Source organism: Haliaeetus leucocephalus, unplaced genomic scaffold, assembly GCF_000737465.1.
Source record: "Haliaeetus leucocephalus isolate CR32 unplaced genomic scaffold, Haliaeetus_leucocephalus-4.0 Scaffold1, whole genome shotgun sequence".
In the NCBI taxonomy this organism is placed as follows: domain Eukaryota; kingdom Metazoa; phylum Chordata; class Aves; order Accipitriformes; family Accipitridae; genus Haliaeetus; species Haliaeetus leucocephalus.
This window is the reverse complement of record NW_010972437.1, coordinates 4731765-4752831: the sequence shown is the minus strand read 5'-3', so window position 1 is coordinate 4752831 and position 21067 is coordinate 4731765. Positions and strand designations below refer to the sequence as shown.

The window sequence follows — 21067 nt, the reverse complement described above, 5'->3', positions numbered from 1 at the left end:
TATATATATATATAAAATGTATGCAAAGCTTTAAATCTGTAAAAGCTCGTTGAGCGTTTTTAAACCTTCGAGTTTGGGCGTAACTGCCACTTCGGTACCACGTCCGAGGTCTCGTGGTGGCAGCTTAGCTCACTGCACTCAGGGAATAAATACATCTGCTCGCTGCTGTTTCATACCAGCCGCGCTTAGGAGCGAAGGCATTTTCTGCTCTGCATCCCTGAATGGACACCCAGGGGGTTGGGTGGTTTAGTTTTTTCCCTGAGTGAGAGTTCCCAGGTGCGTCCCACCATCCTGTGGCCTGGCTCATGTGCACAAACACAGGGTTTCACTGAGGCGGCGGCTACCTGGTTTGAGGGAGTCTCTGGGCTTCAGGGCTGCTATGGCTATGTTAGCACTCAGCAGCTCTTCTGTCAGTAACAAAATGCTCCTGGAAACCTGTGCCCAAACTCACCCTTTCTATGGAGCTTGGAGTGAGTTCCTTCAGACTCTGAGAAACTGGAAACTAATGGAGTAAAGCTGGTATTTGTGCAGCAGAGTCAGGGGCTTTCATACAGATGGGACTGCCTGCTTGCATGTGATTTCCTTTGTTGCAAGGAATAAATGATAGAGAAATTAATTCACTTAGTTGTTTCGTAGAAGGTAACAAAATAGGTACTACAGAACACAGACATACTACAGTGCAGGCAGTGAATGCTATATAAAAGGGTTTGTGGGTTTTTTTTACTTTTTAGGGTTTTTTTTTAGATTTTAGATTGTAGGTTTTTAAAATATCAATTACCCTAAGCATTTAATAATTACTGCCACAAGAACGTAGGAAACAATAGAAGTAATGAGCTCTGACCTTTATCAGTATTTTTTCTGCCTTACGGTGCACCTGTGTGGTATGACCTGTCCTGACCAGTTTGCTGGATGCCACTCAAGGTGTGCTGTTCTCTACCTGTGTAAATGGCACTTGCTGTCAGTCTTCAGCATGGCCAAAATCCAAGTGAGAGATTTGAGGCCTAATCCTGCAAACCCTTCCTTGCATGAGGTGTCTAATTTCTTTTTGGTAAACAAACCTGAGTAGAACTTGCTCACTGGAACCTGTACCAGCATGTGGAGTTACAGGTTTTTCAGTGCAAGTAACGTTCCCTGCCATGGAACAAACTCCTGCTGTTTCAAATGGGAGTAGTACTGGGCCCTAACCCAGGGGCAGGAAGGTTCACGTCCAGCTAATCCTGGCTGCTAGAAGCTTATTTTTAGTTCAGAATTAGCTGAGGTTCAGCGTGAGCAGCGTGAGGGAGTATAGCCCAGTTCACAGTGCCTCTTTCAGGCAACAGCTTCAAATGATATGGGAAAGAAACAAGTGGTAAGTTTGTGGATCTTTGAGTCTTACCAGCCTTACAGTCTGTTTTTATTTCTGATATCAACTGAATTTTTGGAGCGTGGGAAATGTTTATTCATGTATAGTCTTTCAATATAGTTATATAATACAAAATCTGAAAGTAAACTGCCTTTTTCTAGATGAGAGAAAGCGCAAGAGTTCAGTTTCAGGTTGTTAACAGGAGCTACTTATTTTTAGATTTCAGTTGTGTTTGACCTGCTGGTAAATATTTTTAAAAATATATTAAAATTAATGTTTTATCATATTTAAAAATATTTTTCATAAACAAGCTTGTTTCCTTTTATTGCTTTTACTATTGTTCTGAATTTACGACTTCATTAATAGAAAATACTCAGCTCACACTGTATACTGTGCAAGTACAATGAATGCATAAATTATTGCAGTATTTTGATATTTAAACAGAATGACTGGTAAGCTTTCCAATAAAAGCAGTACCTTACATGAAAAGTGGAAATTATTCAAGAGAAGTTGAAATGCAAGCTGTGCCTCACACACAGCTGTTAGGTAGATGTCCCTAATGCAGTGCCCATCAGAACTGTGGTAAAAGCATATTATTCCTGCGTCTTTTACATATTACATTTATATAACATCTCCATCAGGAATCTCTAGCTATTTAAGAGGTATACAAAGCAAATCATACTTAAGAGTGTTCTGACCATATCTGGAAATAGCCGTTTTCTGGGAGGTGGTTTCACGCTAACAGAAGTTGACTTTTGTCTCTTCTCTTGTCTTTCAGTGCCCACCTCGTGCCCTCCCTCCAGTGCCAAGGTAAAATCAGTTTATTCTGTGGAATTGATCATGGTTCTGTACTGCAATGTTTTTAAAAGTAATGAAATTAAGGGAGAGAAATAAGTTAAATAAACATCTGAGTAGTCATAACGGCTTTAAAAATAATTGCTTTTCTTGCTAATTTGTTGTCCCAGAACCCCTTAGAAGGAATACAAAGCATTTTAAAGTTTTACAGGGGCCAAGAAATTTTATTATGTTACCTCAGTTTTAGTACTCTCAGAGATAAATCTTTTAAAGGGTTTCAGACAAATAGCTACTTTAGATTTATTAACATCTACTTTAGTTTTATTGATATCCTTCTTTTCAATCTCTTCTTCCTTCCTTCTTTGTTTTGTTTCACGTTCTTTAGTTTATTTGAATCACAAATGATTCGGGAATTTCTGAAATTAGACTAGATATTCTTAAACAGGGGTATAGGTGTCTACTAGTTTGACATAGCATAGGGAAGAATTTGGGCTTTTTTTTTCCAGTGTGGAAGGAAAGGCAATTACATGGCTTTTATGATATGGTACTTAAGAATTCCTTAAAAAAAAAAAAAAGGCAAATGCAATGTTCATGATTGACAACATATAGTTTCTTTTTAGTAATGTATGTGCTCAAATGTTTCATAACTTTCGTTGGTTTGTTACATATCAGGCAGTAAGACAAGTTTTAATTAGCTAGGCGATTAAAGCTTTTAATCTGATCCACAGGTAGCCAATCAAGAAACTGCATAGTCACGAACAAAGTGTTGAGTCTTGAAGATTGCTTCGTACCCTTAACTCTGTTGTACAAAACTACTCATTAAAGAGAACTAGGAGTGGGGATAAGGAAATGCATCACAAAAGCAGCAGTGTGAATTTCACTGTTGTGAATTGTAATTGATTCAAAATTAACTTTCTTCTTATCTTTGTTCCTTTTACATTGCTCTTCAACACCTTTTCTCCTTAAATGTGAAGCAGAAACCAAGGTGAGTTATTCTGGCATTAAAGAGAATTATAAACATTGGTAGTTCCTTTTGGTGTCACTTCATCCTCTCTTTAAAGAAAGAGCCTTACACTCTTTCTAAATGCAGGCTGAGTATTTAAACTGCATGGACACCTGCACTGCAATTGTTAGAACTGTCTGTTGTGTTTCTTTGTTCTCTTTACTGTTTGCTATTTCCATACTGAATCAAGGTAACTGAAACGTTGTCACTGTGCTCTAAACAAGAAGTTGATTCTTTACAGCATTATTCAGAGTATTTCCATTTTTCACTGAACGTACGTGTTGCACTTAAGACAGGTTCTTATCCTGTTTTCCTGCCATCTTCTGTACTCCTCCTGCTTGTGTAAACTGGTGAATTGTCATCTCACCTGTAAAAGGTGAAGGATGTCTTCACTTGTAAAAATGAATCCCTTTCTTAACTAGCAATTGAATGGCTGTTAATAAAAGGAGATGGAGGTTTCTCCATGCTGTGCACCTATACTTCTGTTTTATGTTCTGCAGATGAAATTCCACTGAGTCGTCCCAAAAAAAGGAAACCCAAAGGAAAGACTCCATTAGGTAAGGTCCTGCCAAGACTGAAAACTGTATTTGTAATCCTGGGTGAGACCTGTACTGTAGCCAAGCTTCTGACAGATACATGGGTTTCAGTCTTGTACTAATTTTTTGAGTAGTGTTCTCAGATAATTTATTACAATTTATTTTATATTGAACAACTGCAATCTTTTTCCCTGAAGTGGTGTCATTTTAGAACAAGTCTGTAATGCTAACTGAACTAAGTGAAGAACTGCTTTTTCTCCCAGTACTGCTAATACAGCATATCTTGATATTGAACTGAAAAAGTTCCTTTATTCCTGCTATTTTTTCCTTTCTAGAATTTTTGGATACTTCATTAAATAGTCATTTCCAGCTGTAAGCTGCTTGTTATGTTGAATGTGTTAAGTGCTTGAATTTTTGAATGAACTAAGATAAAACTCATGTAACAAATGGGCTCAGTGTCAGTCCTTGGCTAAATAAAGTCACAAGTTAATCATTCCATTATCATCAAAGAGTTAAGAGCCTAAAAGATGACTAGCACCAGGGCTTTGTATTTTTACAAGAAGCAGATCTGCAGAACAGAAATACCATTTTAAGCAAGATTACAAGTCTGATCTATTTTGATAAAGCAGAATGTGCTGATAGAATGTAGTGGATTTTGGTGGACCAGTTGACTTGGGTTCATATGATGGGTTGATGAGGTAACCCTCCTTTATTTGCTTAAAAGAGTGTACAATTGAAGTGTCACTGAAAGACCTTTAAATGCAATAAGTAGGGCTGTTGCTAGCAGGGTTTCCTAAGGATCAAGTTTTGTTTACTGTTGTTTTCAGTGACCTGAATGATCATGCAAAGTATGCACTGGCTTTGGCCATTACTTTGCTGGTGAATTTTGCATTTTAGCACAGCAAAGCTTTACAAAAGGTAGGAAAACCTGTGCTTGAAGTGAAAACAAAGATAGATTCAGTTATCATAAAAACTGCAGTACTCAAGAGAGCTATAAAAAGGCAGATGTGATGTAAAATGGAGAAGTAACTCTGTCCTCCTACTTCTGATCATGCAAATTGATGCTACTGCTGCTAGAATATTTGATGAATTCATGTTAACCTCTCATGGAAATATAGTTCCCCCAAATGTAGTAATTCATCTCTCAGACTGGAGTAGACATCCTTCAGTGGTTTTTTTCCTCCTCCTCCTCCTTTATTCTTGTGGTGTATGCTTAGCATTTAAATCTCCCTTTTATGCTATTTTGCCTTGGGAGGTATCTGTGTGAATCAGCTTGTAACAAACTGTTAATTTTTTCTTGTCCCTTGCATTATAAACTTTGCATGTAGAAAGGGAAAATACAGAGGTATAGTTCTCTCCTGTGGTAGATTTCTTTCAATCAGTCCTCTATTGTATCCCCAAATGGGAATTGTGCTGCTTCTTGGATACTTAAATTTCCCTCCTGGGCATGAAACTGTCAGGGTGAAAGGAGGGTTGTCAGCTATCACTTTTGTGTATTCTTACTTACCACATATATTTCCCAACTCTTATATTTCCTAGCTAATACGTTTTCATCTCAGCTGTAAGCTGGGCAAATACAGAGGTTCTGCACAATGTAGCAAAAGGCAGCTTTTTATTGCCTGTCTCTCAGCGGCTCTTAATTGAGGTTGCTGGATCTTTTCATCTGGTTTTCAGATGGCATTGTCCAAGCAGCAGTTCGTCGGCAGTCTGAAAGCAGTGAGCCCCTAACTCCTGAACCTCATAATGTCCCTCCTCAGAGGAAACGCAAGAAGAAGAAAGTACCTACTGGTATGTGAAATAATTGTAGATTGGAAAGAGCACTGAATAAAAGTTGGTAACGTAGAAATGTGATTGGCCAACTTGTATTTTGGCTTAAAACATTTCATGTGCTTTTGTACTTAAAACAGCTGAAAGTAATTTCTGAATGGTAGCTTAGAGTTTCAGTTTCTGATTTCAGATTCCACAGGGTACAAACCCTCATGCAAATAATGGCAATACAGTTTTGAAAGTGATAAAATAGATCCTTTTTATCATTCAAAGCTGTTTATATAATAACTGCTTATGTATTTAAGTGAATGTATTTCCAATTTTATGAACGCTGTGAAACTTTCATGTGTTTTGTTTTAAATCTTCAGATTCCGAGACCTCTTTTACCCAGCAAAATGTTGCATCCCTATTTCAGAATGGAAATGGCATGGATGTCCCTGAAGCTGAAGAAACAGTGATCCCCAAACAGAGAAAAAGAACAAAGTGAGACAAAACTAGTATAGCTCATAAGTTGGAGTAACTGTGATAGTGCACATGGCTGAGTAGTATTTTACATTGTCACATTACAAAAATGTAAAATCTTGAAGTGCACGATACCATTCAGCCTGTGAAATAAATAATATATGTGCAGTTCTTCCAGGGTTAAGATCTAACTTTCTTCACTTGTTTGTTTTATGCATACCTGGATGCATTGCAGTTCTGAATACATTTACATGAGCCTAATATTTCAGTCACATACATGAAAAAATTAGAAAGTGTAACTGCTTTCTTTCATTCTTACTATCTTTTCCTTAATTTTATGAGAAACTTAACTGCTTTCTCATCCTTTTTATTTGCCTTTTCTCCAAGAACTATGCCTTTAAATCATTTTAGTGCCCTTTCTACCAAAAGCATCCACTTTCTTGGCCTTGTATTTAGTTTATATGGGGGTTTTTTCTAATTGTTAATCTCTTGATATGTATTTCTTCCCACCTTATTGTTTTGACACAGGAAGGAATTTAAATAGAGAGAAAAAACCCAAAATCAAGGATTAGCTTTATGGTTTTATTTAACTAACTTCATGAGAACTTGAGTCCTTAAAATTATAAACGGGGGTAATTTTATGCAGGTCACTAGCCTGAACAGTTCTTAGCAGTCAAGTTAGACATGTTAAATGCTCAGAGGAGCCTTCAGGTTTTACATTTTACTTCCTATTCTTTCTCTGCCCCATTGTATGTTCTGTGCTGATAGGAAACCTCGGCCAGCTGAAATGCACTGTTCCAATGAGCTGGAAGTGGAGGAGGAAGATATCGTTGAAGATGAGCACAGAAAGAGCCCAGATCAGCAGCCAGTATTTGCTGCTCCCACTGGAATTAGCCAGCCTGTTAGCAAAGTGTTTGTTGAAAAAAATCGTAAGTAATCTTGTGATTTAAGTAATTTAGGGTCATTCTTGCAATTAAAGGAAGCATTATTGTATTTAAAATCCAAATATTGCAGTATTGGGAAGAATTTAAAAAAAAAAAAAAAGTTTTCCAGAACAAAGATTATTTGGAAATAAATATACATGATAGTTTTTCAACAGTGAATGTTAGTGTCGCTGTGCTGGCATGTTTGGTTGAATTTTTTAATTCCATGGTGTGGGTGAAAAAGGCTGTTTGATAGTATGCAGCTGAGCTTATTTGACCTAATACTGTCACAGTACTTTGAGAAGAAAGTATCATTTACTACATTGCAAAAAGTCCTTCAAGTGGAAGTTTTTGGTTGTTCGTTTTTGTGCTGTTTTGGTTTTGTTTTTTTTTTTCCATACCAGGGAACACTGAGTAATTACCTGAAGTGCGTTGCACATTCTTAAATCCATAGCCTGACCCACCAGGATGCATCACACTGACAGATGCATCCTGGTAGAAATGTAAGCTGACAAAGGGCAAGAAGTGGGGAGAAGAAATTTTCTGATGGAACTCTGATGCTTACAGCTTTTTAACACTAATAAGTATTAATGTAGGAATTATGATGGAAGGTAACAGTACTGTCTAAAACTAGTTTCCTCATACTTTCAGGGCGTTTTCAGGCAGCCGACCGTACAGAATTGATTAAAACCACTGACAATATCAATGTACTTATGGATGTGAAGGCTTCATGGACTACCAGAGATGTTGCCCTTTCAGTGCACCGAAGTTTCAGGTAAAAGATAAATGTTTTGATGTAAATAAGCAGAAATAAGGGTTGGCTTGGGTTTTTTTTTCTTCTCCCTGAAAGTTAGCAGCTTTTCTCTATCATTGTGATGTATCTTTATTTCTTTTGGATTTTCCTAATAAATGATGGTTCAGGATGCAACAGGTACAAAGTTTCTCAGTCCACTAGCTTTTGGTATTTATTGTCAAGAATATCTGCTTCTAGTCTAGACATCACTAGACAGTGTGAAATGCAACTTATAAAAAGAATAACTAAGGAAGTCATATTGCAAAGATTCAGACAAAATCTGAATAGCAAAGAGATGGATCTGATAACAAAAATATTAGAGACCTACAGAAAAAATGTGTTACAAAACGAGATTCACCCATCAGCTGTATGACCAGAATAAAAATCCCTCAATTCAGATAGTTCTTCAAGAAAAACCCTGGTTGGTGAAAAAGAGGGAGGAGTGAATTTGGACTGGGGCATAAGCTTGCACACAATAGCAAAAATGATTATTGTTTTTTAATATGTGGTTGTGTTATGATAAAGAATGGGAAGATGAAGGCCATTTTCTTCTCTGGTGTATTTTATCTGGAAGCCTGTGCTTCCTTCTCAGCTTTTTCTTAGCAAGGAAGATAATGAAAAGATTGACTTGAAGACAAGTTTAAGAGCATTGTGTAAGTGTAAGGGGCAGTGGTCTTGAGAAGCTACAGGCAGTGAGTGAAAGTATTTGATTCCTGTAGCAGTAATGAAGTAGTGATAGGATCAGGCAGAACATCTCGGTTTTCTTTGTTAAGTGCTCAGGTTCTGGTACAGTCTGTCAAGGGAGGAAGCAGAAGTCCCATTGCTTAGAATTTTTAAAACTAGATCAGAAAAAGCACTCAGAAACAATCTGTAAAAGGCTGGGATCCTGTCACGGCAGCAGGGTTGAACAGATGGATTCATAGACCTTTTCTATCTGTAGTTCTTTGCCAATTCAAGATGTTAAACTTGTCTAATATTCTTTTCTTCATTCAGGGTGATTGGACTCTTTACCCATGGCTTCCTTGCTGGGTATGCTGTGTGGAACGTCATTGTTATCTACGTTTTGGCAGGAAATCAGCTTTCCACGGTTTCTAACCTGCTCGAGCAGTATAAGACGCTAGCATACCCAGCTCAAAGTTTGTTCTATTTGTTGCTGTCTATCAGTACAGTCTCAGCCTTTGACAGGTAAAATATGTGTTTGAAAGGTGTATGTAATTTGTGTGCAATCTGTTCCTTTCTCTTTCCTATGGCACGTTTTGATCTGCTGTTGATGACTTCTTGTGATACACTTAAGAATGATTTTACACATGGCTGGCTATACAGATAAAGGGTGTACTTGTGCATTCAGACCTTTGTTACACATTTCTGTCCATTGCCTGCTGCCTCGCATCAATGTCCTGGTGCTATCTGTGTGATCATGAGGTGAACCAGATGGAAAAGCTGACCTGTTGGTTTTTTTTTTTGTGGGGGAGAGTGGTGGAGAACAACTGATGTTTTTATGGGGTTACTTTTCACGTGAATCCATTGCCCAGTCAGGTTTGCAACACAGCTGTGTAAATGGTTTTCCTGGCTTAGCTAGGGTTTCTGCATTACAGCTTAAGAGTGGGAATGAACAGAAAGAGGAGCAAAAAAGACCATAAACAGAATGGATTTATAGATGTTTCTTTTAGTTACAGGTAGTTTCCATGGCAGCATAATAAGCCAGGGGAGGAGTTGGTGCTATGGAAGAAATTGTGTCTTTTTTTTCCTGGAGTGGTGGCAGGGAGGAGGCCTGAGTTACTCTTCATTGCTCCTGTAGTGGTGTAAGCTATGTGAGCAGTTACATTAGCATAACTTGGTTGGTGGTGTGGACACTAAAATGAATGCTAAGGATTAGAGAGGGGACAGATCTCTCTACATTCTCCATGTTCCAGAACGGACTGCAGTGTGAAAGCTACAAACCTCATGGAACATCCTCCTTAGTTTCAGTCTTTCTTGGATTTGGCATAATGAGGACCATTGCCATGTGTGTGGGATAAAGTTGTGTATTAAGGCACTGTAACAGAGGCAGAAGAAGGTGTCTCGCAAAAAGTAAAAGAACAATAGAATACTATTAGAGGAACAATATTATTATCTTACTGGGCTGTGTTAATGACCCTTGTTTTTGTTATCAGGATTGATTTGGCAACAGCGTCGGTTGCACTGAGGGGCTTTCTTACCCTAGACCCAGCAGCAGTAGCCTCTTTCTGTAAGTATTTTGAAGCTGATAGGAAGTTGTCCAGAAAAGACAGTAAATGGAAGAATCCTACATACTGTTTTCAGTGAAATCTTCCTCCCTCATGACTTTCTGCTTTAGAATAAGTGACTTGCTCAGTAGTTTAAAATAGCTTTCAAAGGCTGTGAACACTTTGCTACGTATTTTTTTAAAGCATTTGCAATAGTAGCATTAGTGGGGCTGTTAGCGAGAGAGTTCTTTTCCCACTTCTGCATACTGAACACAGACCTAGCAAAAACCAAAATCACAAGATACCACCTTTGATGTAGCTGATGGATTGCAAAAGTGCAGAAACCAGATTTTGATGGGTCAGGGGAATGTTGAAGAAGAAAAAATGAATTAAAGGAAACTATCATTGGAGGCAGTGGAGTGAAAGGAAAGAAAATGTAGCGATAATTATCATGACATGATGAAGACAGCATTTTGGGGGTTTATATCTGACATTACTAATTCAATTTTTTCCAGTGTACTTTGCTGCTCTTATCTTATCCTTAAGCCAGCAGATGACATGTGACAGAATTAACCTCTACACACCACCTTCAGAAAATGGCAGCATCTGGTAGGAAACTTAAGAAATCATTTCTGTAAATTATAACATAGCTCACTTAGGAATATTAGTCAGACTGGTGGATTGAAAAGGTTATACAACTTACAGAAGAAAGTATTAATGAAGGATTTCATTACTAAACCTGCCTTTGTCTGAGCTTGTCCTGAATCTTTGATAATTTCACTGAAAAATGAGAACTCAAGGAGGGGTTTGGTCATGTTGGTTGCAAATCCATGACACCTCAAACAAGAGCCTGTTGGAATGATGATGAAAATGTTATCTGACAGGAATGGTAAGAACCTCTTTTGCTGGAAAATGGGACCCTAGTGAGGTAACCCTTTTGTGTTCAAGGGCAGGCCATTCTGTAGAGAGTCAACACTGGTTTTGAAGGAGATAGATAGTCTAATCTGTCCAAGAAATGAATGTCATGGTATTATGAAAAAGTGGTATGTCTGCCACAGGATGCAATGGCTTAGCAGACACAGCTGGCATTAAATATGAAGCGTTGTTTCATGCTAGGCAATCCCATCCAAACCTGTTACTTTCTGAAGTAGATATTTAATGGACTTAAACTCTAGTAACACGAGTTTTTAAAATAGACCAGGAGAAGTAGAACAAAAGCATTTACGTGAAAATTAGCTGGTTTGGGTGGTTAGATTTTTCTTCTTTTTTTTCAGGGCTTCTGTAAATGTTGAGTTGTTTATTAAAAAGCCTAGATTCTAGTAACAAAACCACAACCTGCTGCTGTTATGACAGCAAGAAAAGTGTCAGCTAACTTAAATCATAACCTTCTTAAAGCCCTATCTCATCTACCCTGCAGCATCTGTACACAAGTCCTTTCACTGGCTTTCAGACAGACTTTACTGACTTCCTGTTGACTTGCCTTGCTGCCTCATGAGAAAGTGCTTAAAAATAACATCGATTGATGACATTGTGTGGTGTCTTTCACCACAGTAAAATATGACCAGGCATCTTGATTTTTATTTTCTGTCTCTTGGCCAAGAAAAGGAATTTGCTGTTGAAATCTACAAGTGGATATTCTCTGTGAGATAATGGGGTTTCTTAGCTGACTTGCTGTCTTTGGTAGTCGCTCTCTTTACCAGGCCTTTGCAATGCAAGACCATCAGGATAGTACAAGTACTTCTGTTTTCACGTCTGGCTTACCAAGCTTGTTTTTATGATAGTCTGTTGAAATTATTATTGTAACCTGTATGTACCAGCAAATCCCTGACTGATGGGTTGATGTGCTCTTCCCAGGATGGCAGGTACTGAGGAAGAAATTGTTCAGCCATGGGTTGTGGTGAATCTGGTAGTGTCTATTCTAGTTGGGACAAGTTGGATCTTCTTGTCTTACCGACCAGAGCTAGACCACAGTGAAGGTAGGAAACATTAATAGGCAAAATGTTGTTTGTTCAGGCTTTTATCTGCTGTGCTCTGTGTTTGGTGTTCAAGACTAGTCCTGAGAAATTTTGTGGCTTCAGAAAAACAAGCATCTCCTAACAACTTTCCAAAGTAAGTGCTTCTTAGGATGCTGGTCTCTGTGTTTGTTTTTATAAAGAAAAAACAGTAATTCAGAAAGGAAAGAAAAGCCTTGTTTGTCCTGTCTGAAGCAACGTGACTTTTGAAACATGAGAGAGCACGTGCCTCTTCTTCATTGAAGGGAAAAATAATTTTTACTTTAACAAGATTTTGAATATTTGAAATGTATTTATTCTGCTTGTGTTTTAGAAAATTCCCCAATATTATTAATGTTCCTTTTGCTACAAATGCTGAATGCATTTCAAGTTCAGTATTATTTTCAATAGAACATTGCAGTAGTTTTGGGAACTCCAGAACTTTGAAAAGTCAGATTTGTGCTTGCAGAACAGGACTTCAGATGAGGACTGCTTGTGTTGGTCCAGGCTGGAGGAGGGGGCAAGCAAGTCATCCCCTTTTCTTAGAAGATGCTTTGCTACAGACTAGGCCTTCTTCCTTTTGTTGTTCCAAATGGGATCCAAAAGGTGTATCATAACTCAGCTTTCCTATCAAGTGCATGCAGCCTGGGACTTGAAGCTATGCTGCACATAAAACTCCTAAGTTTCAACTTAAAAGTCAACAGGTATCCAAAGAGAATCATGAGTTGAAGCACAGATTTGTGTTTGGGAGGCTGAAGAAGATTCAACATGCTTCTTCAGATTACTTTAGAATTTTAATGTACACATTCCTTTATTTCAGTGGCCCCAGTTCTGCTTATTTCTAATAACTCAATGAGTTAAAAAAAAAACCTAGGTGGCAGCCTTTACAATCTTTGATAGTAAAATTTATAATATGTGTTTAAATTGTATTTAAAATCCATTTTTTAAATAATAAAGACTTATTCAAGGAAGCCAGTGGCGGGATTTAACTCTGGTTTTGATGAACTTTTTTGATATTTACATGTGCCTCCTAAGATTAGAAAACCTGATTTGGACATTTCAAGAGAGAAATTCTATTAGGACTTATCCCAAATAGTAGAGAAAGTTTAGTCTACTAAGGATGAGGTAGCAAAAACATGTGCATCTCAAACCTGAGTGGATAAACCACATTGTTGCATGTACAGATTGTGTAACTTTTACCATTTTGACAGGTTGTTGGAAAACACAGCCTGGTCTATATGCTGAATGTGCTATTTACAGGACAGAAAGTACACTTACACTGAGGGTGCAGTATAGATACATAAGGGAACCCAGATACAAGAAAACTCTACCCTCAGCAGCACAGAGCTCCACAAGGTCTACCTCATCAGTTGCTTAGCGTGCCTAGCTGAATTTCTCCGCAAGGAGCTCTTCACTGCTGACCTTAGGCTGTCTCCTGTGCCTGAGCTGCCGTGGTGACAGCTAGCTGTGAGCAATGTCATTCATGATTCTTTCTATCCCAGGTTCTAGTGTTGCTAACTTACGCTGTGATAACATACAGCAGATTTATCCATAAGTGAACGAGTCTCTAAACAGAAATCTTCATTCTTGAGTCTGAAACTCTCAAAATTCCAACAATCCCTCAATCTAGAGTTGTTTCAGTGTCCAGGTTGAATGCAGGATGATACTGCATAGGATCAGCTGCTAACATCGTCGCTAATTCTGTCAATTTGGGGAGGCAACGATAGTTTTCTAAAGACAGTGGTGGCCCTTGCCATTGCAGAGTTGTTGATATTATAATTGGGAAGAAAAGCAGGAGGCTTGGGGGAATGCTAGAGCACTTTCCAGGAATAATGAAATTGTATTCAGGTGAAACTTTTAAAAGAAAACATAATTCTTTTCTTTCTCTCTTAGAACTGATGTTTCATGCTGAAATAGAGGAATTTCCCCAGGGAGATATCATACCCAGAGTCCAGCCATAGTGTGGAACAAGCATCTGCAAATATTGTAGCTGTGACTGATGGCTCAACATGTTGTGTATTATAGCCATGTATTATAACTTTCATAAAGAAAAAAATGTATTTTTATATTGTATATATTTGATTTTGATCTTGATCTTTTTATGTATGCTACAATTTCCAAATGTGATTGAAAACTTTTATACTTTTGCTTTTATTTTATGAAGTAGATTATCTCTAGTGCATAAAGTCAAGGTGATTTTGTAAATACTGCTACCTGTATAGCCACAGAAACTAGGTGCATGCAGAAGATCAGGTATTCAGTGCTTTTTTGACTGCTGTACAGTCTTTGAACAACCTGCTTTTGTTACTAATGCTGATACAGGAAATAACTATTTGCCTTTTGACCACTTAATATTTGTTTAATAATTCTGTTGGCCTTGTTTGTTCTTTCAAGGCTCACTTGCCAGGGCCTGGCGCCTGTGGCGTCTGTCAAGGGTTAAGCTTATCAGGGACTGGTATTCCTCAAGGACTGACATGCCAAACAAAGGGAGTGATAACAGGAACTGCAATGTTAGTCTTACCACAGAACTTGTTAGGACTTGTTAAAAACTGCTGAAATCACCAAGTAAGAAGAGAGCATGCGTAAATGACTAAAGTTTATTTAGAGGACAGAAGAAGAAGAGGAAGATAAGACCCCTGAAGAAGTAAACGACCACCAGAGACAGATCTGAGCCTGCACAAGATGACATAAACATTTTAGAACTGCTGACACAAGTTTTTGAACTAACCCCACCCCAACTTATACATATGTGTATTTTGTATTGTGTAACGCTATGAATATGTATGCTTTGGTGTAATAAATATCTGGCTGCTTGCTGAGACAGTGTGCAAGCTTTGAGGAGAAATCCCCTTGCACTCGACACCGAAATAAACATACTTTCTTTATAACTCACTCTCCGAGTTGTATAGTTTGATCCGCCTGTCAATCAATGCTGATAGGAGTTGGCTTACCTGATTTGGCTAAATATTCTCTACAGATTAAAACAAATCTTATGAAGAAAATAGTCTAAGGAAGATTGTAACAAGACAGAGCTAAGAAACATAAAACCCACAAAGTTAGTAGGCATAAAATAATCTGGGTTTAGTTGTCATAAAAAGTATTTGCTAGAATAAGGGATTGGATTGTCAGGGATTTTGCTTAGTAATTACTTAAAAGAGGACACTTTATTTTTCATCTCAATTTAGTTCTCTTGACTAAGGTCTTGATGATAACAAGTTCTTCAAGTTGATGTAGATACAAGAAACAGAAGTTTTAATGTTGCAACAGTTTGGTCAGCTAATGAATACCTAAATGCATCTTTTAATCAAGCAGGGTATTTTTGGGTTGCCAAAAGGATATATGTACGTCCTGTAATTTCTCAACAGTCAGGATGCATAACTATTACAAAGCCATTCACAGGAATAGTGTTCCGATTTCTCCTTATCTTGTATGGCAAGAGAATAGTGTTATTCACTGCTCTTTCTAAAGAAACTTGGATTTCACAGATGTTAAAGATGTTCCTACTTCTACCTATTTTGATGGAGATCGATTTCCCCAAAAAGGATGTTTGTTGTTTTGTGTTAGGATCATAGAATAGAATAGAATAGAATGGTTTGGGTTGGAAGGGACCTTAAAAGATCATCTAGTTCCAACCCCCCTGCCATGGGCAGGGACACCTTCCACTAGAGCAGGTTGCTCAAAGCCCCTTCCAACCTGGCCTTGAACACTTCCAGGGAGGGGGCATCCACAACCTCTCTGGGCAACCTGTTCCAGTGCCTCACCACCCTCACAGTGAACAATTTCTTCCTAGTAACTAATTCAAATCTACCCTCTTTCAGTTTAAAGCCATTACCGCTCATCCTATCACTACACTCCCTGATAGAGTCCCTCCCCATCTTTCCTGTAGGCCCCCTTTAAGTACTGGAAGGCTGCTATAAGGTCTCACTGGAGCTTTCTCTTCTCCAGGCTGAACAAGCTAAGGTCTCTCAGCCTGTCCTCATAGGGTAGGTGCTCCAGCCCCCTGATCAGCTTTGTGGCCCACCTCTGGACCCACTCGAGCAGGTCCATGTCTTTCTTACGCTGGGGGCCCCAGAGCTGAACACAGATGGAATGGGAAACTTCTTAAAATTACAAGAAAATGCTTACTAAAGCAAAACAAAAACTCTGCAGCAACCCACCTTTTGTGTAGTGATGTAGTAGTAATAGTGGTAGTTGGTGGGTTTTGACGATGATAGCCAACATTCTTTTTCTTTTATATTAAAGTGGCAAAATGAAAGCATTGCACATGTGAATAAATACAGATGTATTGCGGGATGAAACAATCTCCTTAGTAGACATAGACAAGAGCTAGTTTGAAATCAATTTCTCAAGAAAGTATCACCTAAAACCCCAAACCTATCTGTATATGTTATTTAATATGTATTGATTTTGCAGTGTTTTATTTAATGTGTCTAAGTGTGGTTGTAAAGGGTGTGCAGTTGTCAACGTTCCCTGGAGACTTTCTGTACTTTCCAGTAGTGCAGTTAAGAGTAGCCAGAAGACTTGAAGGGGGATATTAAAGAGCCAGTAACTTTCTATGCTGTTACCCGAGTTGCTTTAAAGCAAGGATGGGAACATGAATAACTAGGGCAGCTGCTGCCCTGTTGAGGACTTGAGTTCTGTTATGTCCATCCAGCAAATGTAAGCAATTCAAAAATTCAGTGTTTGTGACATTTTTTAAATCCTGTGGTAATCTTGGGGGGGAGGAGGGGGTTCTATCAGAATTCAAAGACGTTCCACAGCTGTTGGCTGCATTCTGGGGCGTTCAGTTTGTTGTGGGAAGGAGCTGTTAACCTTTTTTAAAGTTGTTATGGCTCCTGTGTATGTATTTTTGCAAAACTGTAGAGCTAAACTATGGCTGGCACTGCATTGTACATTAAAATGGAGAGATTCAGGGTGCTGCTCCCCTTCAGTAGTGCACTGGAGGTTCTTGTCATGATTTGGCTGTAAGAGATGGGGGATGAGGCACTACTTAATGTTCCTATGTAAGTTGTCACCACACTTTCTCCAGACGTGGTGTGTTTGATTTACAGAATCGTTGAGCTCCTGAAGATGAGATTAATAATGGCTTCTCTTTGCTGCTTGACATTTCTGTCAACTTGGCATGGTAAGAAGTATAATTTTGCCCATAAAGTATGGACCTCAGGCAAAACTGTGCTAAGGCATCGCATCAGTACAGGAAAAACTTGAATAACATCATTGCTTGATTTCTGACATTATTACTAGGAATCGGCCCTCCAAGTATCCTTTGGACAAAGCAATGCTAGCCAAGAGCCAGATTCATTCTCAAGGTGAAATACAGTAGTTTGTTTAGATGGTTGAGCAGGGATTAAGTTAATGAACTTAATGGGATCAGTATTTCAAACCAGCCTTGCCTTTCCAGTGTTATCTTTTTGGGAGGGTCCGAGTATATGCATATTTAAATTAATGATGTTTGAGGTTGCCATTTAAAGTCACATTTAACAGTTTGATGGCTAATTATTTTACAAAGTACTTTCCATTAAGCCTCATAATGGAATATGACTTTAACTGAGCTTTTTTGTTTAGTTACTTGGAAAGTTTTAGAACAAGTTTACAAAATAGATGTTTAACTACAGAACATGCAATATCTGTAGAAGCCTTAACTTGAAATGCCTTTGTACATTTCCATACTATTGTTTTTAATGCAGTATTTTTGTGTTAATGAAAAAATTACAAAGACATTAGTACCAATTTCTTGTTTTTACATATATGAAACAATTAAAGAACTGCTCTAAACTAGTTAGAAATGATTGTACTACTTTGTCCTGTTCCCAAATGACTAGTCTGCTTAAATTAAATTAGTCTAATTCTTTTCCCCAGTGCTAATATTATGTACAATATACAAGCTCCAAAGAGGTGATTATGAGAAAACATTTTTTTATTTGTGGCAGTGTTGTAAATAATGGCTTTACTTTCTTTCCGTCAGATTCCTGGTGCTGTACTGGTCTTTTGTACAATCAGAAATGCTACTGTGAACTCCTGACAACTAGCAAGTATATTACATCAGCTAATGGGGTTTGTTTAGCCTAAAAAGAAGCATATGAAGAGGGGAATCTGACTGCTGTCTTTAACCACCTAATGGGTGATTACAAAGAAGACAAGAGTCAGACTGTTCTCAAGCTGCACGGTGAAAGATGAGTGGAAATGGTCACAAGCAGCATCAGGAAAATTACCATTAGCTGCCACAGGAGTTTTGACTGAGGATTTGGGACAAGATGGGGTGGGGGCCCATAGCGGCCATCTGTGGGAGCTCCATCCCTGGAGCTGCTCTGGACGTGGTGGACAGAGCCCTGTGCAGCCTGAGCAGGGTTTGGACCTAGCGGGCCTCTAGAGTCCATTCTAAGCTAAGTTGTTCTTATTTTGCTTCTTAAAAGGCAATAATTTAAAATTTGGTTAAATTCCAGTTGCTTTTTCTTTTAAATGTTACTCTCTCAGCTCAGCTTTCTCAATGTGAAGCCAGGTGGCATTAATTTGAAAAGCATCTTTTAAAAAGTTTTTTTTTGTATTGCTGAGGTAAACTTCAGCAGGGTTATGGTTAGGTTAGAATTATTCGCTTGCTTATTTGCAGCAGAATTAATTTAAGTGACTGAAGGCTTTGGGAGAATAGAGTAAATCATCAGGTACGTATTCATTGCTAAGCCTTACCTTTCTCTTCCTTTTCCCTCATTGTGGTGTGGAAGGTGCTGTTGTATTCCTCAGTGCAGCTGTGCTTGAATTAGTCTGTAAGTCCACAGACACTTAGAGAAAGTCTCTTTTTCCTGGGTGTTACTGATGTTCCGTGCCCCACAGTGCTCGCTCTCTTCACTGAGGGCAGGGAGAGCTCCCAAGCTGGGCGAGGCCCGTTGCCCTGCCGCCTAAAACCCGCCGGCTGCTGCTTATCGGACAGGTGCTTTTGGGGACGTCTTTTCCCGGATTTGCCCTATCGGGAACAAGCGTGGGTCGTCGTCCCCTTCCCGGCCCGTTTATTTACCGATCAAGCCTGACTATCTCGTGCCTCAGCCCGGAGCCGTTGCCTGCCGCCCTCTCGCGCCGCGCCGGCAGGCGGCGCCTCGCGCGCGGAGCGTGTAACGGCCGTTGAGGGGCGGTGGCGGGGCCACCATGTCAGACTCGACCGGAGGGAGGCGGTGCGGCCGCCCGCGACCCCAAACCCCCGCTGCGCGCCGCCTTTTCCCCCCGTCGCGGCAGTCCCTCGACTTCGAGTAGGAGGGGGCCGAGCAGACGGCGGCATGCTGGCCTTCGAGGTGCGGGCGCTGCCGCGGGAGAGGAAGAGCCGGCCGATGGGCGGGCTGCACGGCCGCAAGGGGATGGGGGAAGTGAGCTGCTTTATCCTGTACTGCTGCGGTGTTTGGGCACGGTCTTTCTCTCCTCTTAACTAGATGTCATTGCAGGCCGGTGTGCCTGTGAAAGGGAAGCCTGCCAACTTAATAGACTAGATTCCAACCCTGCCTCATCTGGGGATGAAAAGACTTCTTTCTTAATGGGAACAGAGCTGGCTTCCTCTGCCTCTTCCATCCCCCTTTATTTGGTAGCAGTAGCCAATGCGTGCCTATCCAGTAGCTGCAATCAAAAACAGGAAACCTTGTCTTGCAAAAAGAAAAATTCCTGTATGTTCCTACACAGGAACAAAACTATTTGCTTTAATTCTGTATTTTAAATTTATGTAATCTTTTCTTCAAATGTAAAAAAATTTAGAGTCCTCCGTAGCTAAGGCAGTTTCCTGTACTGATTGCCTGTACTATATTCAAGAAAATGGAGGAGCATGGCTTTTCAGATTGATACAGGCAGGCCTCAGGCAGATAGTGATACAGAGACAAGAAAAAAAACCCAAGATGATCTTGTGGATAAATTTCCACACCCACTGATAGATGTAGTAGTTAACCAACAGTGAAAAAAAAAACAAAACAAAAACACCAAAACGTTTTAACATACTTGGGGGGGTGGTGGTGGTGTATGCAAACAAACAAACAAACCCACCCCAACAAACAAACAAAACCAAAACCCACAAAACCCCTCAAAACAACCAACAACCACTTTTGAAAAAAGAAAGGGCAAAAAAAGAAATAGCACAGTCAAGAAAAGATTTTGAAACTGTTAAAAGTCTCATGATAAAAGAGCAAGAAGAAATATCTGAACCAGTAAATTCTTCTTCCATTTTAAATGCTTGTGATGCTATTACTCAAGCAGAATACCCTTGTAGGCCATGGCTATCCTTTCCAGCAAATTGTCCCAAATGTGTCTTTCTACAAGCTGAGCATGAGGAAAAAGAAAGTCGTCAACAAATCCTGACTGGAAGTCAAAAGACAAGCAATGTAGAAACGCTCCTAAGAAACGTGCCATGCCATGTCATGCCATCAACATCTGGGTCAAATATTAACAAGTACACAGTTTAAGAAGGAAAAACAAACTAGTTTGAGGAAAGCTGGTGATGTTGTAAAGAAAAAATATGGAGAGTGTGCTGAACCAGCTCTTTCAACATCACATGCTGTGGCGTCCAAGGATTCAAAATCATCAGTGTTCTCTCATAAGGAAAACCTGAAGCAGAAAGTGGAGCAGGAAAAAGAGTATGACAGCTAGCCAAATAAATCATTCAACAAGTGTCTGATGGCTCCATCAGCTACGCAGAACAACAGCTACCTCAAACCATGAAAGCATTTAAAGAAAACTCATCTACAAGTGGCTTTCCAGATTTCACATGGGCAAAAGGAAATCTGCCTGTAAGAACATTTTTCTTTTAATTGGCCACATCAAACATACGAGAACTAGAAAGATAACTGATACCAGAATGTAAGCTAAAAACTTTTTTAATAAACTAGTAGATAAACTCAGCATTGATACTCTTGACCCGTACATCATTTAGAGTAAATTTTGATGAAACAGAGGAAAACTTATGCATCCTGCCAGCAATCCCTCTGCTCCTACCTTTATCCTTACAGTATTCTTATTATATGTATCAGGAAATTCCACTAGTAAAGATGAACTTGTCTGAAAACATGCCTAAGGTTTTTGGACTGCACTACATCACTTGAATTTTGAGTGCTGCTTTCATTTTTTTTTTTTCATCAACTGTTATTCTGCTTAGGTGCTGCTGCTAACCATAACTTGCAATTTTTTCTGGATTCAAATATTGCTTCCACATGGCTGGTGCAATGAGCCTTTTTTTTCCCCCTCCTCATTGTAAACATTATAGATTACACTTTTGAAGGGATGAGGTA

At 39.2% G+C, this 21067-nt stretch overlaps 1 protein-coding gene across 1 annotated transcript; it reads left to right on the top strand.

Annotated features, from left to right (window-relative positions):
• The first annotated feature begins 1330 nt into the window (after positions 1-1330).
• TMEM237 (transmembrane protein 237) lies at positions 1331-13860 on the top strand. The gene is made up of 12 exons (XM_010564877.1): positions 1331-1348; positions 2121-2149; positions 3633-3697; positions 5351-5464; positions 5812-5926; positions 6674-6834; positions 7480-7603; positions 8615-8806; positions 9775-9848; positions 10341-10434; positions 11680-11801; positions 13710-13860. The coding sequence occupies exons 1-12, from the start codon at positions 1331-1333 to the stop codon at positions 13775-13777; spliced, it is 1176 nt and encodes a 391-aa protein (XP_010563179.1). The 3' UTR covers positions 13778-13860.
• Positions 13861-21067: the final 7207 nt, after the last annotated feature.

Excerpts from the sequence above, each read along its gene's own strand:
- TMEM237 (XM_010564877.1), top strand. Across the intron at positions 3,698-5,350 it reads CAAAGGAAAGACTCCATTAG|ATGGCATTGTCCAAGCAGCA; the intron begins GTAAGGTCCTGC and ends TCTGGTTTTCAG. Across the intron at positions 8,807-9,774 it reads ACAGTCTCAGCCTTTGACAG|GATTGATTTGGCAACAGCGT; the intron begins GTAAAATATGTG and ends TTTTGTTATCAG.